This window comes from Pseudorasbora parva, chromosome 3 (assembly GCF_024679245.1).
Source record: "Pseudorasbora parva isolate DD20220531a chromosome 3, ASM2467924v1, whole genome shotgun sequence".
In the NCBI taxonomy this organism is placed as follows: domain Eukaryota; kingdom Metazoa; phylum Chordata; class Actinopteri; order Cypriniformes; family Gobionidae; genus Pseudorasbora; species Pseudorasbora parva.
Window position 1 is genome coordinate 1,105,482 of NC_090174.1, and position 27,038 is coordinate 1,132,519.

The 27,038-nt window shown below is 41.8% G+C and overlaps 1 protein-coding gene across 2 annotated transcripts; it reads left to right on the plus strand.

The window, feature by feature from the left end:
• Nucleotides 1–25,659, plus strand: dqx1 (DEAQ box RNA-dependent ATPase 1). Of its 2 annotated transcripts, none has more exons than XM_067437534.1 (12): nt 1–280; nt 2,894–3,257; nt 4,869–5,062; nt 5,410–5,791; nt 9,564–9,848; nt 17,159–17,258; nt 18,139–18,297; nt 18,705–18,896; nt 19,268–19,393; nt 21,411–21,601; nt 21,986–22,176; nt 24,729–25,659. In XM_067437534.1, the coding sequence occupies exons 2-12, from the start codon at nt 2,949–2,951 to the stop codon at nt 24,919–24,921; spliced, it is 2,322 nt and encodes a 773-aa protein (XP_067293635.1). In that variant the 5' UTR covers nt 1–280; nt 2,894–2,948; the 3' UTR covers nt 24,922–25,659. The 2 variants fall into 2 exon arrangements, with proteins under 2 accessions (XP_067293635.1, XP_067293634.1); XM_067437533.1 differs by lacking the exon at nt 1–280 and adding an exon at nt 287–554.
• The last annotated feature ends 1,379 nt before the right edge of the window (nt 25,660–27,038 follow it).

Sequence of the window (27,038 nt, forward strand, 5' to 3'; positions counted from 1 at the left end):
AAACGTGACTTAAATCATAGCTATACATTGACCTATTTATTTTGGTTAGTGGTTTTCTTTATCGCACATTCATTCATTTATTTAGTTGTGTGTCGGTCTCCACCCTTCTCTTCTCTTTTATCTGGTTCAGGTTTCAGCTCCACCTGCCCGGTGAGCGCGAGGCCGCGTCGCGACGCCTTTTGAGTGCCCTCGCTAGTGTACAGCGTCAGACACGCGTGTGATTGACGCGAGAGACGCGCCCTAGTCAACGGGCCGAGCGGGATTAGAACGCGCCCCTGAGGTGAGTCGCGGTGGAGCTTCAACATGGCGGCGGAGTTTCGCTCTCTGGCGATGAATTACTGTCAACAGTCACGAACGATGTCGTTATATTGCGCGTAAACAGCCTCCGACCGCTTTCCAAGCACCTCGTTAATACATTATCATCATTCTCTGAAGGACTTTGTATTATATATTTAGTGTCATCGCGTGTCTCGATGGTTGTCCGTTGACGCGTTGCACTCGTTTGATTTCTCTTGGGGTTAGTCTGACGGATCTGAGGTGAAAATGAGCTTCAGGTAAATGTTTTTTTCCTCAGTTTTTGTCCCATATTCTCCCATTTACTCGACGTGTTGTTGTCTGATCTCTGACAGTCAGCTGATACACGCTCATTATGCAGGTTTAAAGGAACAGCGTCCGAATTTATTCATCACATCATGTAAACATTACGTTTATTATGGTTATTTAAGAATAAAAAACAAGTGATGTCCGTCATTATTTTATATTCAATAACAAATATGATCATGAGCAGGGTGTGTGATCTATGTAAATAATGTAAAGTCTTTAGGATATAGATGATTTTGCATGTTTTACCCTGTCGGTCGTGTTCTTTTGTTACTTTAAAGGCACAATATGTAAGATTTTTGTATTAAAATATCCACAAACCAGTAGCACAGTGGTATATGTTGTGTACGTTATCCTCAAATGTTTACAAGGATGTTTAAATCCAGAGAAATACGTGATGTTGACCGTGTTTGCGTCTTATCATACTCAGTGTTATTTTGTAGTAAATATAGAAACACCAAAGCCGATTTAATATCTGATGTTTAATTGGGACTTTTTATCTTACAATGCTGACATTTTTCTCACAGTTGATATTGCAATTCTGCAGAATTCTGAGAAAAAAAGTCAAAATTGTTGGATATACACTCGCAATTGCGAGATATTAAAATATAACTAGTGCTGAATCGATTAATGTACAGTGTATAATTATATATGTATATATATATATATATATATATATATATATATATATATATATATATATATATAATGTGTATAATGTACACACATGTATTTGAGAAAATGATTTATGTTCATATACAATATTAATATTTACATATTATATAAATATATATACAGTATACACATGCAAATATTTCTGAAATATAAACATTAATAAGTGTTTATATATACATAATACTAATACACAGCACATACTGTATATTATGTAATGAACATTTATTTTAGATGTGATAATTCGATTTGAGATATTAATAGTAATATACCCCAGGATCTGGTTTGTTAGTGGTGTGGTCAGTTCCTCCCAAACACACACGGCGTTAGTTATGCATCAATGCTTTGTTTACACACATTACGTATCTTGTGTTGTAGTAATATATAATTAATGTGCGTTGTAATTTTAATGCATGTCTTAGATACTCTTACTAACCAGACAGCTCTCGCATTGCAGTGTAAGGAAGGAGTATGACTGAACGCACTGAAGCCTGTGTTTGCAGTGTGTGTGTGTGTGTGTGTGTGTGTGTGTGTTTGCCGAGGACATGTGCTGGATTCCTAACGTGTGTAGAATTACTGAGAGCGGCTGTTCTTCCCTCGCTCGCTCAAGAAAGAGCCGTTTAGCTGCTCCTTCGTCTGAAAGAAATAGTGCATTATCCAGAGATTAAAGTGTTATGGCGGCACAAATAAAATACCGAAATAACACTGAAATCATGATATGGGAAAGGCTGTGATGTAATAAAATAAATAAATATGCACACGTGTTTCAGAGCGAAGCGCAGCACTGTGTTCATTCACACATGAGCCGCTCATCTTCACAAACTCGCTCATCACAAACAGAAGCTTTGCTAATTTCTTCCAAAATAAAAGTTTGATGAAATAATGAAGACTGCCATAAGTATTGTAATTTTACAATTGTAATGTAAAACAACATTATTTTATTATTATATTTTTCTTAAATACTACATTTGATTAAAAAAATTAGTTTAAAAAAATCAAAATTATATTACAAAAGTAACATTGATTTTTTTGGTAATTTTTAGATTTTTATTTTTAAACAATAATAACAACAATAAAAATTATTATTATTATTATTATTTTTAGGCCTACAGACAAGCACCGCAAACCTGGAATTGTAGGGCCTATGTATGAGATCCGTTTAATTACATTTTTCAAAATCAGTTTTTTCCATTTTATTTTTTTCTGGATTTCATTTTTTCCTGTTTTTAAATTATATATTTTTTGACTACATTTTAATGGTTAAATTAAATCATGAAACCTATAAAATTTAACAACAATTTATTAAAAGTTTAACAAAAAGGACAGCAATTTGTTACATTTTACAATTATATATTATAAAAGTAATATTTGTTTTTGTAGTAATTTGTTTTGTAACAATAATAATACCAACAACAACAATAATAATAATATTAATAATAATAATTATTATTATTAATACAGACAATATCTTTAGAAAATATCTTAAACTGTGTGTGAAGATGAACGGAGGTCTTACGGGTGTGGAGCGACATTAGGGAGAGGAGTTAATGACAGACATTTCATTTTTGGCTGAACTAACCCTTTAATTGCATGAACTCAAATGTGTATGTGTTCTGTGCAGGTGATTTGCGTGTGGCGTTCCTCGGGGCTCTGTCAGCAGCCCGTCCACATTCAGCATGACCTCCACAGCCGTCCCCAAGCCTTCTCCGGTGCTCTCCGGCCTGGATAACCTCTCCATATCGTCCCTGCTGTCCGGAGACCTGGAGGAGGACGGCGATGGGGCAAACGATGGCCTGGAGGATGGCCTGGCAGACCTGGAGGTCAACCCTTACGACGGGCTGCCATTTTCCTCCCGCTACTACAGCCTGCTGGAGCAGAGGAAGCAGCTGCCGGTGTGGAGCTTGAGGCTCAGTTTGCTGGAGCTCATGGAGTCGCACAGCATGATCATCCTGAGCTCAGACGGAGGCACGGGGAAGAGCACACAGGTACATCATCGCACGCTGCAAAAAATGCTCTTCTCACTTAGTATTTTTGTCTTGTTTCCAGTCCAAATATTTATTTATTACCTTTATTTAACCAGAAAAAAACTATTTTCCAAGAGCATCCTGGCCACAGACAGCAGCACATTTAACAAGGTTACAGACATAAAAACATATAACATATAACATCAACACATAACAATTTGTACAAGTAATACATAATTATAAAGTCATAAGAAATCAGAATTTCACATATTATCGCAAGCGATAAACAACAGCAAGGATCGTCCGTCAGTCAGTCATAACATCTGCAGCCAGTTTGTGTAGCTTCTATGTTGTTTAAGGGCGTTTTCACACCTGAAAGTCCGCACCAAGGTCCGAACCAAAGTTTGTGTTTTGATGTATTGAATGCGTTTGGTTTGCTTTCACATTGCAGTTATGCGAGCGCACTAAAGAACTTTACACTCGCACTGGCGTCCTGTCGTCATCATCTCTGTGGGCTGCATCTGAACATTGATTGGTTTGTTAGCGGACGTGCGTCTGACGTCAGTGTGTTGTCAATTCAGCGGCTAACTTTGACAAGAATGAATGAACCGACGCATATCGTTGCCAATACTGTTAATATCATGGCATTACTATCTGCAGCACCAACTATACTCGAGGCAAATCCACCAAATGAACGTCCTCATTGTGCAAACATTTTATCGGCGCCGACAGGAAAGGACGAGAAGACTAGGCAACTTTTTTAGCCAAACATTGCATTTTGTTTTATAGTTATGTTTAAATATTATAATGTTATTTTTAAATTTCATCTAGGCTATACTGACTATGAAACGCGCACAGATGTGCAATATATGTCAAAGACATCGGGTCAGAGATGATTTTACCACTTCATTAAGTTTTGTTTTGTAGAAAGCTTTGTATAAATTGTATCTTAATTTTAATAAATGTTTCATCATTTGCCTGAATTTAATAAATAAGCTTTAATAAATAATACAGCAGACAAACCGTGACGGAGCGATCATTTGGGTTGCACATGAACCGGAGCGATCTCATAAATAAACCAAAACTCAGCATACGGCTTCTTGTCTCACAGACATGAGAAATATATATATATAAACTCAAAGCACGCAGTTCACGTGAGCTACACAAGCGGTTGTGTTTAAAATGCTGCGCTCCATCACTGTGCTGTGAGTATAATCTGTGTTTTTTCACTAATCCTACACCAGAACTTCCTGTAAATGCTCTGAAAGTCCGAACTACAGAAAATGCTTTCACACAAGAAACGAACCGAACCTTTGTTCAACCGTTCGAACCGTGGTCCAAGGGAGGTTTCACACCTGTAATTTTGGTTCGTATCAAACTGAAAAGTCAGAAAATCCGGACCAAACAAGGCAGGTGTGAAAGCACCCTAAAATTAATTTAAAATCAACCAATGAAACTGGCTCCTTAAGATTCAGCACATTTTGCAGCTGATTCCAAGTGCAGGGGACTGCATACTTGAAACTTGACTTAGGATGCTTTTTGGGAAACGCAGCCCTCTCTGACGTGCTCTTTCTCTCTCTCTGTGGGTGTGTGTGTGTGTCTCTGTGTTTGTGTGTGTGTGTGTGTGTGCAGGTTCCTCAGTGGTGTGTGGAGTACGCTCTGTCGCACGAGTTCTCTCAGGGTCTGGTGTGTTGCTGTGAGCCGTATGCGGCGGCCGCCTGCAGTCTGGCGCTCCGATTGGCCGATGAGATGGACCTGAGTCTGGGGTTAGAGGTCGGCTACAGAGTCCCACATGAGGACGGCTGCACACCGGACACCATCCTGAGGTACGAGGACTCGCTCTCACCCAATATATCCCATAAGTTGTTCAAATGAAGTCCTCAGCAATGCATATTACTACTAATAATACATGTCTGATATATTTACGGTAGGACATTTACAAAAAAAAAAAAAGGAAATGCTTGAGGAAATGTCCCCACCTACTGGTTTAGTTTCATGTGTACACATTCTTTCCAACACTTCTTATTTCTTTATCCAGAAATACAAATCTCATAACATTATTTAATGCAGTTGTCATTTTTCAGTGTAAGTTATTTAATTAAATTGGAAGTCAGAAATGCATTTTCTGCAGTGTAGTCTAGATTTAAACTTTGGTTGTGCTGGACATCTCCAGGTTCGTGACGGACTCGCTCCTGCTGGAGGAAATGATGTCAGACCCTCTGCTTCGGCAGTACGGCGTTCTGGTCATCGACGAGGCTCAGGAACGCACCGTGGCCACAGATGTCCTGTTGGGTCTTCTGCGTGACGTTTGCCAGCAGCGCCACGACCTCCGGGTTCTGGTGCTCACCGGGCCCGGCCCCGCCCAGACCTTCGCAGGGTTCCTGGGGGAAAACGTTCCTCACCTCAGCCTTCCCTCGCCCTCCGCCACCACAGAGATTCTGTACCGGGACCCGCCCACGGGACGCGATCTGGCCACCGCTTCCTGTCACATGATCCTGGATCTGCACCGCAGGGGAGAGGAAGGCGACATTCTAGTGTTCCTCCCCAGTGTGCAGGTGTGTGTCTAAAAATAGTGTTTTCTTATGCGTTTTGGACCAGCTGGAGTTTGTTTATTAAGCGAGCTGGGCAACCACCCAGTAGAGCATTACAATAATCTATCATTGAGCTCATGAACGCATTAACATTGAAATTTAGATATGTTTTTAAGGTGGAAGAATTTAGAGACATTCTAGTGTTCCTCCCCAGAATGTAGGTTTGTGTGTCTTTTTAAACACAGTAAAAAGACACACAAACAAATATCCTGGAGTCAGTAAGAGGATCTCCTGAGGGGACTAAAAAGAAGTATGAGGTTATTTTCTAAATATAGTGTTTTGGACCAGCTGGAGTTTGTTTATTAAGCGAGCAGGGCTACCACCCAGTAGAGCATTACAATAATCTAGCATTGAGCTCATGAATGCATGAACTAACTGTTCAGTATTGACCGCATATGTCATAATTTAGATTTTTTTTTTTTAAGAATTTCGAGAACCCTAGATAGAGCAGGTTTTCCTGTTTGAATGTTGTTTTATTTCCACATATTCTCCATTGTTGTGGCTCCTCTCTTTCCAGTCTGTCTCTATGAAGCCCCGCCTTCTGAAAAGCACACTGTGCTCTGATTGGTCGGCTGGAGCAGTGTGTTGTAATTGGTGTTTGGGAAATTTCCCGTCCCTTAACATAACCGGCAGTTTCAACACACGACTAACTCAACCAGGCCCGCCCCTTTATTCTTCATATTAATTATTATAATGAGGAATATTGCGACTTTGCAGAGCTTTTTCATGCTCAAACAGCAACATTACTGCAGTCGCTATCAGAAGAACATATAGTGATCGCATCAAACCTACATCAACTCTGTAAAACCGCTGACGTGTCTTAAGAAGTTTTAATTTGACCACAATTTAAGGCCTTATAAATGTCTTAAATTAGATCAGAAAGTCTTAAATTCAATATCATGGCATTAAATTAGAGCTCTATAATTTCTGACATAGAATATATGAACAGAATTGCAGAATCCATTCATAAAAAATGTATTTACTGTAAAATGAGGAATGACACGGGATTGGTCATATTTTGTCTGAATAAATCAACTTTTAGTCAGACTCTTAAAGGGCCAGTTCACCATTAATGAGAATCCTGGGATCATTTCCTCGCCATAATGTCGCTCAAACCCGTCACACTTTCCTTCCTCATATAAAGGCATGGAGTCTCTTCAGAGCATCTGGAATAATCCGCTCCATCCGTACGGATCCGTTTCTCCTTATGAACTTCAGTGGAAGTTGCTTAGCCTGTCAATGGAGGACAGAAATCTGTCCATTTCATTATAAATATCTTTATTTGTGTTAAGAAGATGAATGAGAGTCAGTCATGACCATTAAAGCAGAGGCCTGAACAATTAAAATAAAAATAAAACAGATTTCATAGGGCCGAGTTTAATCGCATACACGGCAGAAAATGATGTCTTCTGTTTTCCTGAACTCTAAACCTCCTTAAATGCTTTAATCACAGCAAAATAAAGAAACTACGTCTGAGAAATTGAAGTTTGAGAGAGTTTGAGCTTAAAACTAGAGTAAATATCTGTCATTGGGGAAGAACATCACTCACATCTTAAGAGTTAAGATGATGTTTATGAGCACATCGGCAGAGATTTGCTCCTGTTTTAATCATGAAATCACTTTCACAAGATTTCTCATCTCAAACTTTTTTTAGTAAAATGTCTGTTTTATCTGTTGGAAATATTTTTCTCAAACTCTGAAGCGTCACTAATATCACTCATAGTGTGGTTAGACGCTTACATTTAGAGAACATATTTTGCGTGCTGAGTAATTATTATTTTTGGTCTTAAATATACCTTCAGAAACCCTGCGTGTGTAATGGTTTCGCTCTTCTGATCGCCTCATTTGAATTGCACACAAGCATGAACTCCTTTTGTCAACAGCGTCACGCCCTCCCTCAGTCCCTTGAGCAAACTCAGATCGAGTTCACAGGTTAAATACTCATTTATATGTAACCCTTAAATGCACGAGTCTCGCCAAACATTCTTAAAAATTCGGGTCGTTAGCGACCCGGACCTATATCTAACATGGATAGATCTCTGCCTATCGCTATAATATATAAAACTCCTGATGTTAGAGTAACAATTACAGAAGAATACAATAAAGCATATTTCGTGACCTTTTGAGCATGGAAGGGTTCAGTTTGAGCAGATGTTTTATCCCATCATCATCATCAGAGCTCGTTTACCAGGACATTCAGCATCTGCTCATATTCGCTATCTCACACACATTTTCAAAACTAATTTTCAACGTCTTCAAAATCAATATTTTGCTCACTGACAGCTTCTAGAGCACATCCATCATTGACACTAGTATTTAATTGTTTAGTTCTTGCTTTGGAGAAAATCACTGAGCCATTTCAAATTTTGCTGATTATAATTATTAGATTATATAGTTTTGTTTTATGTCGGAGGTAACTGTAAGTGAAACGTCACTTCATTATTGCATATCAGATATCGCCACCTTGTGGAAAAAAGGTGAATTGCACTTATTTCGTCATTATACATTTAAAGGGGTACTTCAGCGCTGGGAAGATGAATCTGTATTTAAACTGGGTCATCAATGCAGTAGAAATGTGAAATTATTTTTGAATTTGGTGTCTTCTAGACTGAGAAAAGACAGAAAATGTATTTTTGTCCCATGGGGATGAAAGACTACAATTCCCAGAATGCTTCGCTGCCCTGTGAGGCCATTCCCAACGCCAACAACTTCATTACTGTGACTGAGTTAGAGACACTACAATTAAAAACTGAACGTGTCTGTTCAATATAATGAGTGAGTCACCGCGCGAGTCTCACAGCACTGAGCACTGACTGCAGGAGTGATGAGAGCTGAGGTAATCGCGACTACATTCGCGGCATACATTCACAACGCGAGTTCAGTCTGGCACGTTTCAGTTCATGCCTTTGCAAGCTTAACTTTCATAGAAATGAATTTGAGAAGTTAAAAGACTTACATTGCTCACCATAGCTCCGTTTAAATGATCCTGTCTGCAAGCTGAGCTCTCCCTGCAAGCTGAGTATTATCTCCCATCCCCCAATGCCGGATTCAAAACATGCGGAAATGGCTCCCTCTGCTGGCTGTAGTCTTTAGCCTCTGGGCAAACATTCCTCCTATGATGCAAAAATCGTCATTTTGCATCATAGGAGGAATTTTTCCAGAAATAAAATGCATAAATCTCTCGTCTCAGGGAGATATGAGAGGGGAAAGCACAATAATTTGAATATTCTCCAGGGTTTCTACTGATACAAAGCCATATGCTAATCGCTGAAGTAACCCTTTAAACACTGCAAAAAATGCTCTTCTTACTTAGTATTTTTGTCTTGTTTCTAGTCCAAACATAATTTAATTAAGACTAATTAAGAGGCAATATTTGACCGGCATATCAAAATGTCCGGAAAACGAAGACCGGCACCATTTTTTTCTAGCGGAAACTCTGATTTATATTATTGTGCAGAAAAAATATACATACTCTTACACACCTCGGGTCGTTAGCGACCCTATGCAATTTTGATAAACTAGTGGAAAAACAGGCATGCAATTATAATTCTATTCTTTTTTTTCTTGTTATATTGTTTAAAATGGATTGATTGAGGAATACTAAGATGGTTGATGTCTAACTTTAAAAAACGTCCCGGGTCGCTAAAGACCCGAGGTGTGCATTTAAGTGTCAAATGCATGCAGAGGAAACTCCAACCGAGATGTTTTTTTGACGGGATGTTGTCGTGTTTGTCAGGAGATCCAGGAGTGTAGTGCGGCGCTGGAGAAGGAGTGTGTGTCTCTGAGCGCTCATCTGTCGTCTCTCCGTGTGATGGAGCTGCATGCTGCGGTCGGAGGCTCGTCGCAGGAGCTGTACGATCCCGGGAGCGCGGAGGACGAGCGGGAAGAGGAGCAGGAAGAGAATCGGGATGCTCCGGCACACAGGCGGCGCAGGGTCGTCCTCACCGACATCTTGGGAGAGGCGTCGTTCTCCCTACCCAACATCCGATACGTCATCGACACCGGCGTCCAGCTGAAGACCGTGAGTGTGTGTGAGTGAGAGCGAGAGTGAAAGTGTTAGAGCGAGAGTGTGACTGAGTGTGTGTGAGTGTGTATGTGTAGGTTTAGGGGCAGTGAGTGTGAGTGTGCGTGCGTGCGTGCATGAGCGAGCGAGCGAGTGAGCGAGCGTGTGTGAGTGAGTGAGTGAGTGAGTGAGTGAGTGAGTGAGTGAGTGAGTGAGTGAGTGAGTGAGTGAGTGAGTGATTGTGTGTGAGTGAGTGAGTGAGTGAGTGAGTGAGTGAGTGAGTGAGTGAGTGAGTGAGTGAGTGAGTGAGTGAGTGAGTGTGTAAGTGAGTGAGTGAGTGATTGTGTGTGAGTGAGTGAGTGTGTGTGAGTGTGTGTGAGTGAGTGTGAGTGAGTGTGAGTGAGTGTGAGTGAGTGAGTGAGTGTGAGTGAGTGAGTGAGTGAGTGAGTGAGTGAGTGAGTGAGTGAGTGAGTGAGTGTGAGTGAGTGAGTGAGTGTGAGTGAGTGAGTGTGAGTGAGTGAGTGAGTGTGAGTGAGTGAGTGAGTGAGTGAGTGTGAGTGAGTGAGTGAGTGAGTGTGAGTGAGTGAGTGAGTGAGTGAGTGAGTGTGAGTGAGTGTGAGTGAGTGAGTGAGTGTGAGTGAGTGAGTGAGTGTGAGTGAGTGAGTGAGTGATTGTGAGTGAGTGATTGTGTGTGAGTGAGTGAGTGAGTGAGTGTGAGTGAGTGAGTGTGAGTGAGTGAGTGAGTGAGTGAGTGAGTGAGTGAGTGAGTGAGTGAGTGAGTGTGAGTGAGTGAGTGAGTGAGTGAGTGAGTGAGTGAGTGAGTGAGTGAGTGAGTGAGTGAGTGAGAGATTGTGTGTGAGTGAGTGAGTGAGAGATAGATTGTGTGTGAGTGAGTGAGTGAGTGAGTGAGTGAGTGAGTGAGTGAGTGAGTGAGTGAGTGAGTGAATGTGAGAGTGAATGTGAGAGTGAATGTGAGAGTGAATGTGAGTGAGTGAGTGAGTGAGTGAGTGAGTGAGTGAGTGAGTGAGTGAGTGAGTGAGTGAGTGAGTGAGTGTGAGTGAATGTGAGAGTGAATGTGAGAGTGAATGTGAGTGAGTGAGTGAGTGAGTGAGTGAGTGAGTGAGTGAGTGAGTGAGTGAGTGAGTGAGTGAGTGAGTGAGTGAGTGTGAGTATTAGTTTTTGGAATATTCAGGGTCTATGCTCTAAAACATTTGGTTTGAAAAGCACAAACTCAGAATTCTTAAATAGCATCACAAATGTTGATATATTAATCCTAATAGAAACCTGGTGTAGATCCGATGTGTCCACTCAGTGTCCTGCAGGTTACTCTGAGATCATTCTGCCCTCCTGGAAAATTAACTCAGTCCATCGTGGCAGAGACTCTGGAGGATTAGTCATATGGATAAAGAATGATCTTGCCCCTTTCACATCTCCAGTACAGCAAGGCAAAAATCACATTTGGTTAAAATTGGATAAAAACCTTGGAATTTTGGATAAAGACCTCTTTATCTGTGGAATTTATATCCCTCCATCAGATTCTCCATATTACAACGAAGAGATATTTCACACTTTACAGGGAGAAATTCATCAATATCAAACCCAGGGGAAAATTCTCTTATGTGGAGATTTAAATGCCCGAACTGGTTTAGAACCAGACTACACTGATAATTCAGGAGATAAACATCTGTTCACACAAATGCCCCGAGACCTCTTCAATACCCTACCCAGAAGAAATAACCAGGATGCTGGAGTCAATAGACATGGGAAGGAGGTAGCCCATCTGTGTCAAACGTTAGGTCTTTATATCCTGAACGGTAGAATTAAAGAAGATTCCTGTGGTCACTTTACCTGTAGCACAAATCTCGGGAACAGTGTTGTAGATTATGCCTTATCCAATCTAAGCCCCTCCAATTTCAGTGCATTTACCGTCAAAACTCAGTCTCCCCTGTCTGATCACAGCCAGATCAATGTTTCCATTAAAGGTGAAAACATCAGACCAAGAGAAATACATAAGCCAATCCCCCTATACAAACTCAACACATCCTATAGATGGACTCATAGCACTGCTGAATCATATATTAATGCATTAAAGTCAAACGAAATAGTCAATTCCTTAACAACGTTTAGTAATTCAATATATGATATTAACCGGCTGGGAATTAATTTAGCAATTAAACATATTAATGACATTTTTGAAAATATAGCAAAAAAAGCTAATTTAGATAAATTGACACCACACACGCACAAAAAACACACTAAACATAAACCTTCTGAAAAATGGTTTGATCACGACTGTAAAAGAATTAGACGAGCGCTACGACTCATTTCAAATCAAAAACACAAAGATCCAGTCAACCCTGAGTTACGCTTCAAACACTCAGAGCTTCTGAAACAGTACAAAAACACACTGAGACCGAAGAAGCTGGATCATTATAACAACACGCTTCAAAAGATTGAACACACCGTTGATCAGGGCCAGTTCTGGAGCATGTGGAACAGGTTAAACTCTACAAAGCCACAAGAACCAGCCATACAAGATGGTCAGATTTGGAAAGATTATTTTGAGAACATCTATACCCATCAAACTGACCCTTTAAATAATCCCAACCAATTAAAAATCCTTGAAAAATTAAACGCTCTTGAGTCATGCATCAAAAACAACCAAAATCCCCTCGATTATCCAATAACCCAAGAGGAACTTAGTGGAAAACTGAAATCCCTCAAATTGAATAAATCCTGTGGCCCCGACAACATAAAAAATGAGATGCTTAAACACAGCTCTCCTGAACTTCAGAACGCTCTGCTTAAAGTTTTCAACCTGATTCTGAGTTCAGGGGTTTTTCCAGAGGTCTGGAATACAGGGCTCATCTCTCCCATCTTTAAAAGTGGAGACAAAACTGATCCTAATAACTACAGAGGAATCTGTGTAACCAGCAATTTGGGAAAAGTATTCTGTTCTATAATCAACTCCCGGATTTCAGCCTTCTTAAAGCAGCACAATGTCATCAGCAAATCTCAAATTGGCTTTCTCCCCAAACATCGAACCACTGATCATATTCACACACTACACACATTACTAAACCAACATGTACACCAAAAGAAGGAAGGAAAAATATTTGCTTGCTTCGTCGATTTCAGGAAGGCTTTTGATTCCATTTGGCATAAAGGATTGTTTTATAAAATCATTCAAAGTGGTATTGGGGGAAAAACATATGACTTGATAAAAAACATGTATAACGAAAATAAATGTGCAGTAAAAATTGGTCATCAAAGAACAGAATATTTTTCCCAACAGCGAGGGGTCAGACAGGGCTGCTGCCTCAGCCCAACTCTATTTAACATTTATATTAATGAATTGGCAGATCTATTGGACCAATCAGAGAGTCCAGGACTTCAACTGTTTGACACAGAAGTCAAATATTTACTGTATGCAGACGACTTACTAATTCTGTCTAAAACACCAGAAGGCCTCCAGAAAAACCTCGACATCTTAACTAAATACTGCCAGGACTGGTCCTTAGAAGTCAACTCCCATAAAACTAAGATCATGATTTTTCAGAAGAAACCCAGAAATCTGGAACATAAACATATATTTACTGTAAACAACAGCACAATTCAACACACTTTACATTATAATTATCTTGGTCTGGTTCTAACACCCACTGGAAACTTTAAATTAGCAATTAAAACATTAATTGCAAAAGCCCGCAGAGCCCTGCACGCTATACGAATGAAAATATTTAAAATAGACATCCCCATTAGAATCTGGACACAGATATTCGATAGCGTCATCCTGCCCATTGCACTGTACGGAAGTGAGGTCTGGGGCCCAGCGAGTAACTTCAGCCATAAGGTCTGGGACAAACACCCTGTAGAAGGCCTACATGTAGAGTTCTGTCGAAACATCCTCCACGTCCACAGAAACACACCGAACAACGCATGCAGGCCGGAGCTGGGCCGACTGCCCCTTAATCTGACCATTAAAAAAAGAGCCTTGAAGTTCTGGATCCACCTACACTCAAGCTCTAAAGATGATCTTCAGTTTAAAGCCCTACAAACCCAGAACAGTCATCTCTGTGTAATGGTGTCAGAACTGATGAACAAAGCGTATACCACTGCTCCTGTAAAATCTGCAGAAATCAAAGAAATCATGAAAAACGAGAGAGAGGCGTATATGCAGCATTGGAAACATCAAACCAAAGAGCAAAGCCGTCTCCAATGTTATCTGGGACTAAACAGAGAGTACAGTCTGGCTAACTATCTCATCTCAGTCAGAAACACAACACACAGAGCGTTATTAACCAAGTACAGGCTGAGTGACCACACGCTGGCCATAGAAAGAGGGCGGCATAAGAAGACATGGCTGCCCACAGAAGAGCGTATCTGTAGAGAGTGTAGATCAGGAGCAGTGGAGACAGAGGCACACTTCCTCCTCCACTGGGATAAATACACCGCCCTAAGAGACTCACTGGACGGGCAAATACAACACATTATCCCTGACTTCCAGTCACTACACCATCACGAAAAACTGAAGGTCTTACTCGGTGAAGGACCTGCTTCCACTTATATAGCACAGCATATCTATAAATGCCACAGATTGAGATGTACTGAGTGAACACATCCTGATTAATAATATATGTATTGCTTATTATCTGTATATATAAATATAAATGTGAATATGTTTGATGTGTGTTTCTGTTTTGCTTTATGAAATGCTTTGGCAATATGTACCCATGTGTGTCATGCCAATAAAGCACAATTGAATTGAATTGAGTGAGTGAGTGAGTGAGTGAGTGTGAGTGAGAGTGAGTGAGTGAGTGAGTGAGTGAGTGAGTGAGTGAGTGAGTGAGTGAGTGAGTGAGTGAGTGAGTGAGAGTGAGTGAGTGAGTGAGTGAGTGAGTGAGTGAGTGAGTGAGTGAGTGAGAGTGAGTGAGAGTGAGAGTGTGAGTGAGTGAGTGAGTGAGTGAGTGAGTGAGTGAGTGAGTGAGTGAGTGAGTGAGTGAGTGTGAGTGAGTGAGTGAGTGAGTGAGTGAGTGAGTGAGAGTGAGTGAGAGTGAGTGTGAGTGTGAGTGAGTGAGTGAGTGAGTGAGTGAGTGAGTGAGTGAGTGAGAGTGAGTGTGAGTGAGTGAGTGAGTGAGTGAGTGAGTGAGTGAGTGAGAGTGAGTGTGAGTGAGTGAGTGAGTGAGTGAGTGAGTGAGTGAGTGAGTGAGTGAGTGAGTGAGTGAGTGAGTGAGTGAGAGTGAGTGTGAGTGAGTGAGTGAGTGAGTGAGTGAGTGAGTGAGAGTGAGTGTGAGTGAGTGAGTGAGAGTGAGTGTGAGTGAGTGAGTGAGTGAGTGTGAGTGAGTGAGTGAGTGAGTGAGTGAGTGAGTGAGTGAGTGAGAGTGAGTGAGTGAGTGAGTGAGTGTGAGTGAGTGAGTGAGTGAGAGTGAGTGAGTGAGTGAGTGAGTGTGAGTGAGTGAGTGAGTGAGTGAGTGAGTGAGAGTGAGTGTGAGTGAGTGAGTGAGTGAGTGAGTGAGTGAGTGAGTGAGTGAGAGTGAGTGTGAGTGAGTGAGTGAGTGTGAGTGAGTGAGTGAGAGTGAGTGAATGTGAGAGTGAGTGTGAGTGAGTGTGAGTGAGTGTGTGAGTGAGTGTGAGTGAGTGAGTGAGTGAGTGAGTGAGTGAGTGAGTGAGTGAGTGAGTGAGTGAGTGAGTGAGTGAGTGAGTGAGAGTGAGTGAGTGAGTGAGTGAGTGAGTGAGTGAGTGAGTGAGTGAGAGTGAGTGTGAGTGAGTGAGTGAGTGAGTGAGTGAGTGAGTGAGTGAGTGAGTGAGTGAGTGAGTGAGAGTGAGTGTGAGTGAGTGAGTGAGTGAGTGAGTGAGTGAGTGAGTGAGTGAGTGAGTGAGTGAGAGTGAGTGTGAGTGAGTGAGTGAGTGAGTGAGTGAGTGAGTGAGTGAGTGAGTGAGAGTGAGTGTGAGTGAGTGAGTGAGTGAGTGAGTGAGTGAGTGAGTGAGTGAGTGAGTGAGTGAGTGAGTGAGAGTGAGTGTGAGTGAGTGAGTGAGTGAGTGAGTGAGTGAGTGAGTGAGTGAGAGTGAGTGTGAGTGAGTGAGTGAGTGAGTGAGTGAGTGAGTGAGTGAGTGAGTGAGTGAGAGTGAGTGTGAGTGAGTGAGTGAGTGAGTGAGTGAGTGAGTGAGTGAGTGAGTGAGTGAGTGAGTGAGAGTGAGTGTGAGTGAGTGAGTGAGTGAGTGAGTGAGTGAGTGAGAGTGAGTGTGAGTGAGTGAGTGAGAGTGAGTGTGAGTGAGTGAGTGAGTGAGTGTGAGTGAGTGAGTGAGTGAGTGAGTGAGTGAGTGAGTGAGTGAGAGTGAGTGAGTGAGTGAGTGAGTGTGAGTGAGTGAGTGAGTGAGAGTGAGTGAGTGAGTGAGTGAGTGTGAGTGAGTGAGTGAGTGAGTGAGTGAGTGAGTGAGTGAGTGAGTGAGAGTGAGTGTGAGTGAGTGAGTGAGTGAGTGAGTGAGTGAGTGAGTGAGTGAGAGTGAGTGTGAGTGAGTGAGTGAGTGTGAGTGAGTGAGTGAGAGTGAGTGAATGTGAGAGTGAGTGTGAGTGAGTGTGAGTGAGTGTGAGTGAGTGTGTGAGTGAGTGTGAGTGAGTGAGTGAGTGAGTGAGTGAGTGTGAGAGTGAGTGTGAGTGAGTGTGTGAGTGAGTGTGAGTGAGTGAGTGTGAGTGTGAGTGTGAGTGTGAGTGTGAGTGTGAGTGAGTGTGAGTGAGTGAGTGAGTGTGAGTGTGAGTGTGAGTGTGAGTGAGTGAGTGTGAGTGAGTGAGTGTGAGTGAGTGAGTGTGTGAGTGAGTGAGTGAGTGTGAGAGTGAGTGTGTGTGAGTGAGTGAGTGAGTGAGAGTGAGTGAGTGAGTGAATGTGAGAGTGAGTGTGAGTGAGTGTGTGAGTGAGTGTGAGTGAGTGAGTGAGTGAGTGAGTGAGTGTGAGTGTGAGTGTGAGTGAGTGATTGTGTGTGAATGAGTGAGTGAGTGAGTGAGTGAGTGATTGTGTGTGAATGAGTGAGTGAGTGAGTGAGTGAGTGAGTGAGTGAGCGAGCGAGTGTGTGTGTGTGTGTGTGTGTGAATGAGCGAGTGTGTGTGAGTGAGTGAGTGAGTGAGCGTGTCAGTGAGTGAGTGAGCGAGCGAGCGAGTGTGTGTGAATGAGCGAGTGTGTGTGAGTGAGCGAGTGAGTGAGCGTGTGTGAGCGAGTGAGTGAGCGTGTGTGAGCGAGTGAGTGAGCGAGCGAGCGTGTGTGAGTGAGTGAGTGTGTGAGTGAGTGTGTGTGTGCGTGAGGCTCAGTGTTGTTAACTCTGCTGTTCCTCCACAGATCTACAATCCTCAGATCCGAGCGGATTCGCAGCTTCAGCAGCCAATCAGCCGACAGCAGGCCGAGGCTCGAGCCCAGCGGGTCAACAGCAGACTGCCCGGTGCGATCAGCAGCTAATCACACACAGTGTGGAATAGAGCTGTGTGTGAATGACTACACATCAAAGAGCTCGACAAATAAAGGCAGAGGGCCCTGTTTTAATAGCGCAGGAGCTCTTAGGGCGTGTCCAAATCCACCTTTGCTAGTTTAACGACAGAAAAAACGATCAGCACTCATGACAGCTGAACAGCTTCTCTTGCCCCGCCCTCACTCACTGTAGTTAATTTGCATAATGCTCTATTCTGTCCTGATTGGCTGGACAGCTTCTCTTTGCCCTGCCCTCACTGTAGTTAATTTGCATAATGCCCTCCTCTGTTCCTGATTGGCTGAACAGCTTAGCTTCTCTTTGCCAATCCTCAAATAAAGATTCGAACGGTTATGAATCAGCGAATTGATTCATGATTTGGATCGCGTGTCAAACTGCAGAAATCACGAGACATTGAATCACGATCCCAATCATGAATCAGTTCGCTGATTCGTTACCGTTTGAATCTTTATTTGAGGATTGAACACAAACGCGGAAGAGAAGCCAATGCTGAATAAAGTCGTAGTTTTTGTTATTTTTGGACCCAAATGTATTTTGGATGCTTCAAGAGACTCTAATTAACCCACTGATGTCTCATATGGACTACTGTGATGATGTTTTTATTCCCTTTCTGGACATGGACAGTATAGTGTGCATACACTTGCATACGCTCTCAGACTAAATATAAAATATCTTAAACTGTGTGTGAAGATGAGCGGAGGTCTGACGGGTGTGGAGCGACATTAGGGAGAGGAGTTAATGACAGACATTTCATTATTGGCTGAACTAACCCTTTAAAGCACTGAATGTTTTTCTATTGTATTTATTTGTTCTTATTTACTGTGTTGTGTGGCAGGTGTGTGTTTTCGGCTGTACTCTCAGCTGATGTATGAGGAGGAGATGCCATTGTCTCGCTGTCCGGCGGTGGCAGAAGCCAATCTTAGCCATCTGGTGCTGCTGCTCAAGAGGCTGGACATCGCTGACATGGGCCAGTGCAAGTTCCTGGACCGGCCAGGTCAGAGTTCAGACTCTTCTTTAAAAAATGCTTTTCTCACTTAGTATTTTTGCCTTGTTTCTAGTCCAAACATATAAAAATTCTTACATTAAGAAACATTTACTAGACAGGTAAAAATTATTGTCTTGTTTTAGGAAAAAATAACTAAAAAATAAATACTAGTAAATACTAAAAAAAAATCTAGTAAATACTTCTTGTTTTAAGAATTTCTAGATGTGTGGACTAGAAAAAAGACAAAAATACTAAGTGAGAAAAGCATTTTTTGCAGTGAGCTGACATGATGTTTCCTAGCAGCCTGTGATTGTTTGCTTCTGTGTGTGTGTGTGTGTGTGTGTGTGTGTGTGTGTGTGTGTGTGTGTGTGTGTGTGTGTGTGTGTGTGTGTGTGTGCGTGCATACGTACGTACAGCTCCAGAGGCGCTGATGCAGGCCCTGGAGGATCTGGATTATCTTGCGGCTCTGGATGACGATGGTAATCTGTCCGAGGTCGGCATCATCATGTCTGAGCTGCCACTGCAGCCGCCGCTAGCTAAAGCTCTGATCGCGTCCTGCGAGTTCGACTGCGTTAGCGAGTTACTGACCATCGCCGCCATGCTGACCGGTAACCTTTACACATTCTCCTAATCCTACCCATCACACACACACACACACACACACACACACACACACACACAGACACACACACACACACACACAGACACACATAGACACACACAGACACACACACACACACACACTGCCCCTAAACCTACCCATCACAGGAAACATTCTGCATTTTTACTTTCTCATAAAAACTCCTCCTGTGTGATTTATAAGCCTTTTGTAAAGTGGGGCCATGGGTAATGTCCTCATATTTCACCCTCTCCTGTAATACCTGTGTCATACCCATGGCATTATACACATTTGAGTATTTCACAAAAACAAGCACAGGTGTCCTGACGTGTGTGTGTGTGTGTGTATGTGTGTTTCCAGCTCCGCCGTGCTTCATCACACCTCCGGCTAATAAAGAGGAGGCGGCTGCCACACACAGACGGCTCCTGCTGCATCCGGAGGGAGATCACATGACCCTCATCAACGTCTACAACGCTTATCTGCAGCGTGAGTGACGTCCTCACCAGAGGATGCTTTTACTAGATCAGTAAAACGACATATGATATTTGTTCTTGTTTTCTGGGGGAAAATATCAAAATGAAGTGAGTTTTTGCTTAAAACAGGTGTCACGACCACTTAGCTCACAGTAGCAATGACATAGGGGAGACCACACCGTTAGTAAAGTTAAATACAAAATCATTTATTTAAACAAGGATAAACATAATGAATTTATGTTTTGAAATCAATTACTGTTAATCAGTAAAAGAGAAACAAAGATAAACGAATCAAACATGTAGTGCGAATCAGTAAAGTATCAAACAGGTGCAATACAAAAGAAAACAACAAAAAAGCAGAAGGATATGGCTGCCATCCACCTGGAGGCCAGAGCAAAAGCAGAGACGCCCAGCTCAGAGCAGCAGCCACGAGCAACTGGCAGGATCCTTATCCTTTTCACCATAGTCCAGCCCATCCCCTACAGTCAGATGGACCGAAAACAGACAGCTCCCCCTTCAGCCTGGGGGAAGAAACACAGCCCACACATTCTATCCATAGTGGAGTAAATGGAAATGGAAATGGACTGCATTTATATAGCGCTTTTATCCAAAGCGCTTTACATTTTTGCCTCACATTCACCCATTCATACACCGACGGCGATGTCAGCCATGCAAGGCGCCATCCAGCTCGTCGGGAGCAGCTGGGGTTAGGTGTCTTGCTCATGGACACTTCGACACTTGGTCAAGTGGAACCGGGGATCGAACCACCAACCTTTCGGTTTGTAGACAATCTACATGAACCACTGAGCCACTGCCGCCCCAAGTAAAAAGCCGGGCAAAGCCGGGCGTGACACCGGCAAAATGATCTGCCAAAATAATAATATTATTATTATTTATTATTTCTGTTCGGAAACAACAAACAAGATTTCAATCAGAAATTAGATTATTTTTCTCACCGCATTGGCAGAAAAATAGGAAAAATATCTGATGTCGTTTTACTGATCTAGCAAATGCATCTTGATTTAAGAATTTTTAGATATTTAGACTGGAAACAAGACAAGAATACTAAGTAAGAAGAGCATTTTTTGCAGTATAGTCTCAAACTGCAAATGTTTAGCTCAAGAACTGTAACGGGGTCATATGATGCCATTTGTATACAGGTTAATATGATTCTTTAGTGTCTAAATGAAAACTTTGTAATATACTTTAATTAAAAATTCTCATTAGCATTGTAAGAAAACACTCATTTTCCCTGGTCAAAAACAGCTCTGTTTTCACCAAGCCATTTCAGTGCATACAGCTTTAAATGATAAATGACCCCGCCCCTCTGTTCTGTGGGCCGGCGCGTGGAGTGTTGCCCTTGACAACAGTATAGGCGAAAAAATGTTTTCACGAGTCTCTGAGGAGATCTGTGCAACTTTATCAATCTGAACCGGAGTTGGGACAAGACAACAGCTCTAACGAAATTCGACATTTAAGGCTAAACGGGACGTTTCTGAATGGTTAGTTACGAAATTCGACATTTAAGGCTAAACAGGACGTTTCTGAATGGCTGGTTACGAAATTCGACATTTAAGGCAAACTTTAAAACCAGCATACACAGTTTGTAATAACACAATAACCATAATGTGTTGTTCATTATAAACGTGGGATTATGAATTATATTGAGAACGTCATACATAGAAAGCATGCCGTAATTTAACGTTACCCTGTAAACTCTAGCTGCAGTTCATCGTGAAGCGTTTCAAACTACACACACTTCTTCAGGAGGTGCAGCAGGAACACAAATAGTTGGTACAGATCTTTATTTAGGAGCACCTTCTTAGCAAAACCTGCTTCATACTGACCCTCGGTTATAAAGCAGTCTGGTGAGAAATGCTTCGCGGTTTGCGCAAATATAAAAGCATTGACGAAAACCATTAAGAAACAAGACAAAAATACTAAGTAAGAAAAGCATTTTTTGCAGTGTAACGCATCTCACTGGATCAGGAGAAACTAGGACTGATGTGGAAAACTTTCTGTCTCCTCAGATAATGAAGACGAGGTCTGGTGCCGGACGAACTTCCTGAATGCCTCTGCGCTGCGATTGGCTGTGGTGATTAGGGCGGAGCTACTGGAGGTGATGCAGCGAATCGAGTTGCCCGTCTCTCCTCCCGCCTTCGGTTGCCAGGACAACAGCACCAATATAAAGAGAGCTCTGATATCAGGCTTCTTCCTGAAGGTAAGCTCACAATGCTGCCCTGCACAAAATGCTCTTCTTACTCAGTATTTTTGTCTTGTCTCCAGTCTAAATATCTAACAATTCTTAAATCAAGATGCATTTACTAGATCAGTAAAACGACAAGATGTTTTTCTTTTTTTCTGGGGGAAAAAAAATGAATGTAGTGAGTTTTTGCTTAAAACAGGCAAAATGATCTGCCAATGGGGTGAGAAAAATAATCTTGTTTCTGATTGAAATCTTCGGAAACAGAAATAAAATTTTGGTGTGTGTGTGTGCGTGTGTACGTGTGTGTGCGTCCGTGCGTGTGTGTGTGTGTGCGTGTGCGTGTCCGTGTGGGTGCGTGTCCGTGCGCGTGTGTCTGTGTGTGTGTGGTGTGCTCTACAGGTGGCTCATGATGTGGACGGCGCAGGTAACTATCTGCTCCTCACACACCGGCATGTGGCTCATCTGCACCCGTTCTCCTCGTACCGCTGTGGCCTTCCTCCGCCGGCTCCGCCCAGCTGGGTGCTTTACCACGACTTCACCATCTCACACGACAACTGCATCTGCATCGTGTCTGAGATCCACCCACAGATGTGAGTATCAGCCTCAGCCCTGCACACACCGCAAAAAATGCTCTTCTTATTTCGTTTTTTTCTTCTTGTTTCCAGTCTAAATATCTCCGATCCTTCAAATATTCATATTTTTGTGTAATCGATGCGCCATCCTCAATAAAGCCGTCTCTCGCGTGATAACCCGAACTTTTGAATATTCCAATCTAATATGATTTCTTACCTGTAACGCTGCATTCAAACGGGGCGAAAGCGTTAACGCTTCCCATTTACTTTGAATGGGTGACATTATGCGTTGCCGAACTGAATTGTGGGTTCTGTCCAAGCGGCTCCTCCAACAATCTCTCTTGAAGCCAATACGGAAGTAATGTAAGCTGTAATTCCTCTTCTGGCCACTAGAGCGGCTGCAGAAGGAGCAGAATCTCATTGAGCCTCATTGTAAAAATGCCCAACTTTACAGCAGAATAAAATATGTTTACAGTCGGGGACAAATTGTGGTTTTGGTCTATACGGCTAATTTTGACCTTCATGACGATTGTGAGGGGGTGAATTATTTTATAACTCATTCGTTTACGTTATATAAAGCCTTATGCTGCGTTCACACCGCACGCGAATGACGCGATTCGTGCGTGTGATTTACATGTAAAGTCAAAGCAGAGACTCGAATAGGCATTCTGCGGCGCGATTCGCACTAATGAGGCGGCGTGAATAGCGCGATTCGCGCGAATGACGCGGCAAGGATCACAAGAATTGAGCGTTTTGAACGCGTGATTCGTGCGAATTACGCGAAACGCGAATCGCTCAAGTTGAAAAATCTGAACTTTGGCGGATATTCGCGCCGCGTTAACCAATGAGGAGCCTGCTTACTGCTGTCACGTGGTGAAGTGACGGATGGGAAACCCCGAGACCAGAGTAATTTAAAAATACTACTCTTATTGTGTCACAAAATGTAGTTTTAATAGTTTTTCAGGCGAGAATGTAGTTGTTTAAAGCTCAAATATGTGGTTTATTTATTAAGAGAGCTCCTATCTGAAAATTTGATCTGGTGTTTTTGGAGTTGTGAGACCCAGGCGATCAGCGGAGTTCTGCGCTCATCAACCCCGGCGAGAGCAGCCTAACTCGGCTAGTCCTTCTGCCGACTGCCGCTGCCTGGCAGAAGCCGCTCCCATGACGCGAATTCGCGTCTGTTGTGTAGTGAATGTCACACGCGAATGAAGCGAATTTCAAAACACGAGCGAGATTCAAAATGTTCATGCGTCCAACTTCGCGCAAATAGTGTGATTTATTCGCGTGCGGTGGGAACGCAGCATTAAAGTTCTGCATTATTAAGGGCGTGGTTACTTTGAGTGACAGGTGAATAGCCATTTATCCGCCGTCATCGCGTCCCCTAAGCTCCGCCCACTTCCCGCCATTTTGCCTATTTTTCTGTTCTGGGAGTGACTCGCGATGACGCTCGCAAGATGGCGACGGCTCGTCTCTACTTTACGCTTCAGAACGGCTCATCGTAATCCTATGGGTGACGTCACGGACACTACAGACATATTTTTCTACAGTCTATGGTTCTGTGGCGTCGCTTCACTCGCTTTGCAAGCGGCAGAAGTTGAAGATTTCTTAACTTTTCAAGCGCCAGCGCAGGCGTCATTCAATTAGAACGCCGTATGCAAATATCCTAGAGTAGACGCCAGCCAATTGCATTCATTTAGAACGCTGGTGAATGAAGAATGATCAAAATGGAGGAAAAACTCATCATTGCAGTGGGTAATCGCCCGGTCCTTTACGACCAATCGTTATAGGCATACCGTGGCACAAAGCGGAGAGACCAGGCCTCGCCGGGCGCCTGCACTGATCTGCTCTTCTGGTTATGATTATGAGGTAATGGAGCTCTGTTTATCATATTAGATACATTTAAGTGTGTTTAAAATGATGTTATGACGTTACTCTGTGCGTTCACTTGTTCACACTGCTAAGAGTAAAGCGCTCCTGCCAAATAAAACCCGAAATCGAGGGTAACGCAGATATGAGGCGATTGACAGGCGACTCTCTCAAATGCAATGCTGACACGTCCCTGTCCTCAGTTAAAATAGCAATTTTCTCACAATTTACAAATAGTTGGAAACATCTGGGATATTGTAGGTACTCAACTGAACAAAATATATAACACTGGCCTAGTGGTTTTTGGATATTTTACTGCAAAAATACTACATAGTGCACCTTTAATAGGCCAGAGGAGAACTGAGTCTGGTTTCTCTAAGGTTTATTTTTCTCCATCATGCCCTGATGGAGTTTTAGTTCCTGACTTGACTTAAATATCTAACAATTCTTAAATCAAGATGCATTTACTAGATCAGTAAAATTACATAAGATAATTGTTCTTGTTTTCTGTGGAAAAATATCAAAATGAAGTGAGTTTTTGCTTAAAACAGGCAAAATTATCGGCCAATGGGGTGAGAAAAATAAAAATATTGTTCGAAAACTAGATAAAAAACAAGACAAAAATACTAAGGAGCATTTTTTGCAGTGTAAGCCGGTGTGTGTAAAACAGTGTGTGTGTGTAATCCGGTGTGTGTGTATTGTAGGTTGGTGGAGCTGGCACCGCAGTACTACCTCGGGAATCTTCCGCCCAGCGACGGCCGAGATCTGCTGATGAACCTCAGACTGAGTTTATTCCCTCCGGAAGAACAGGACCCACACACACACACACACACTCAGGACAAAAGCCATGAGGAAGCGGATGAAGAGCCCAGCGCAGACACGTGCAGCGTGCAGTGACACACACACAATCAGGCCGCCCGCGGTGCAATGCAGAGCTTCAGACATCAGTGCTATGTGTGTCCTTTACATACTATAAAATATATATTTAGATATATTTTAATAGTGACTAAAGTCATGTTTCTGGATCAAGTGAGGGAAGCGAGTCCAGCAAACACACTAACACACTGCAGCCAATCAGATGAAGCGCAATCATGTGCAGTCACACATCACTACAGTCCAATCAGTGATAAATGTGTTTTACTCACTCATCTGTTATTGGACACACACACACACACACACACACACAGTCTCATTATCTCAATTATGAGCATGTCATGACTTTTTAAGTAATTATGACTTTTTATCTTCATTCTACTCATAATTTTAACATTATTTTGACTGTCAATGTCAACTTAATCTGTCATTAATTATTTAAGTAATAATTTACACATTATTATTGCATAATATAAGATAAAAAAACATACTTATGAGATTAAAAAGTGTAAATTATGATATACAGTTGAAATGTAACCCTGTCATAACTCATAATTATGACCTTTTATCTCATCATCGAGTGTCATCATTTTGTCTGGTTTATCTCGTTATTTTGACCGTCAATCTCATAATTTGGAGTAATAATTTAGAATATCTCATAATTATGACAGTATGTAACTTTTCTCATTATTTTGACTGGATTTCAACTTCATGCACTACAAAAAATGCTCTTCTTACTCAGTATTTTTGTCTTGTTTCTAGTCCAAATTGTCTTGTTTTGGGGAAAAATAACTCAAAATGAAGAGAGTTTTTGCTTAAAATAAGATAAATAATCTGCCAATGGGGTGAGAAAAATAATCTTAATTCAAACAGAAAACAAGATTATTTTTCTCACCCCATTGGCAGATTATTTATCTTATTTTAAACAAAAACTCTCTTAATTTTGAGTTATTTTTCCCAAAACAAGACAATTACTTTTGCTTGTCTAGTAAATACTTCTTGTTTAAATAATTGTTTTGCTATTTGGACTAGAAACAAGACACAAATACTGAGTAAGAGCATTTTTTGCAGTGTGTTGATAATGTGATAACTTCATGACTATCTCAGTTGATTCATATCATTGATTCAACTTTGTGTCATAATTATGAGCATGTCATGAGTTTTTAAGTAATAATTAAGACTTTATCTCATAATTATGACTTTTTAACTCATAATTGACGTCATATCGTTAACTTTTTCCCAAAGCATGATTTTCTAATGTTGCATAGATGGGCTTCCATGCGCTGGATTCTGATTGGCTGTCAGTGTTCTCGTTCCTCCGTGTGATTGTGGTTTGTTCTGCTAGAGTTAGCGCGATTATTAAAATTAATGTAGATTAAGCCTCGAGTCCCAGACCAGCAGCTCAATCAATGTTTTCTCCCATGATCCTCTGCGGTGACGTTCTGAATGTGTGCTCGTGATTCGCTGTCGTCTACTCCTTGTAGTTTTTGTATTTTTCTACACCTCTCCCAGAAGACTATTGTGTGTGTGTGTGTGTGTGTGTGTGTGTGTACTCTTGTGATTTTAATACACTGGAAACTTTGAACACTCATTAAAAGTTGTGGATCTTTTTGAATCACAGTTTTGGTAAATGATCACAGATGTGTTTATGTCTAAACCATTCAGAAAACTACAAATATGGCTGATTTAGTCCAATGAGACTAACGTGTTGTGTTAAAGAAAAACGCCAATATTTCTGAATATAGGCTCATTACTTCCCCTAGAGTTTGAGTTTTACTGGTTTCGAATCCCTTCAGCCGATCTCCGGGTTTGGCGCTAGCACTTTTAGCATAGCTTAGCATAGATCATTGAATCGGATTAGACCGTTACACTGCAAAAAAGCTCTTCTTACTCAGTCATTTTGTCCTGTTTCTAGTCTAAATATCTAACAATTATTAAATCAAGATGTATTTCTCTATAAGTAAAACAACAAGATATTTTTTCTTGTTTTGTTGAAAATCAAATCTAAAGGAATTGAGTTTTTGCTGAAAACAAATTGCTGTTCCCTCATATAGTGCCCTGTTTGGGGTATAGGGGCGATTTCAGCCTCAGTACCATTACCTAGCTGGGGACTATTATCAGGCGCTTATAATGTCACTACG

Bases quoted from the DNA above. Each gene is read 5' to 3' on its own strand.
- dqx1 (XM_067437534.1), top strand. From the start codon at position 2,949: ATGACCTCCACAGCCGTCCCCAAGCCTTCTCCGGTGCTCTCCGGCCTG. The intron at 3,258-4,868 runs GTACATCATCGC...GTGTGTGTGCAG, and splicing joins GCACGGGGAAGAGCACACAG to GTTCCTCAGTGGTGTGTGGA. The intron at 19,394-21,410 runs GTGAGTGACGTC...CTGTCTCCTCAG, and splicing joins CTACAACGCTTATCTGCAGC to ATAATGAAGACGAGGTCTGG.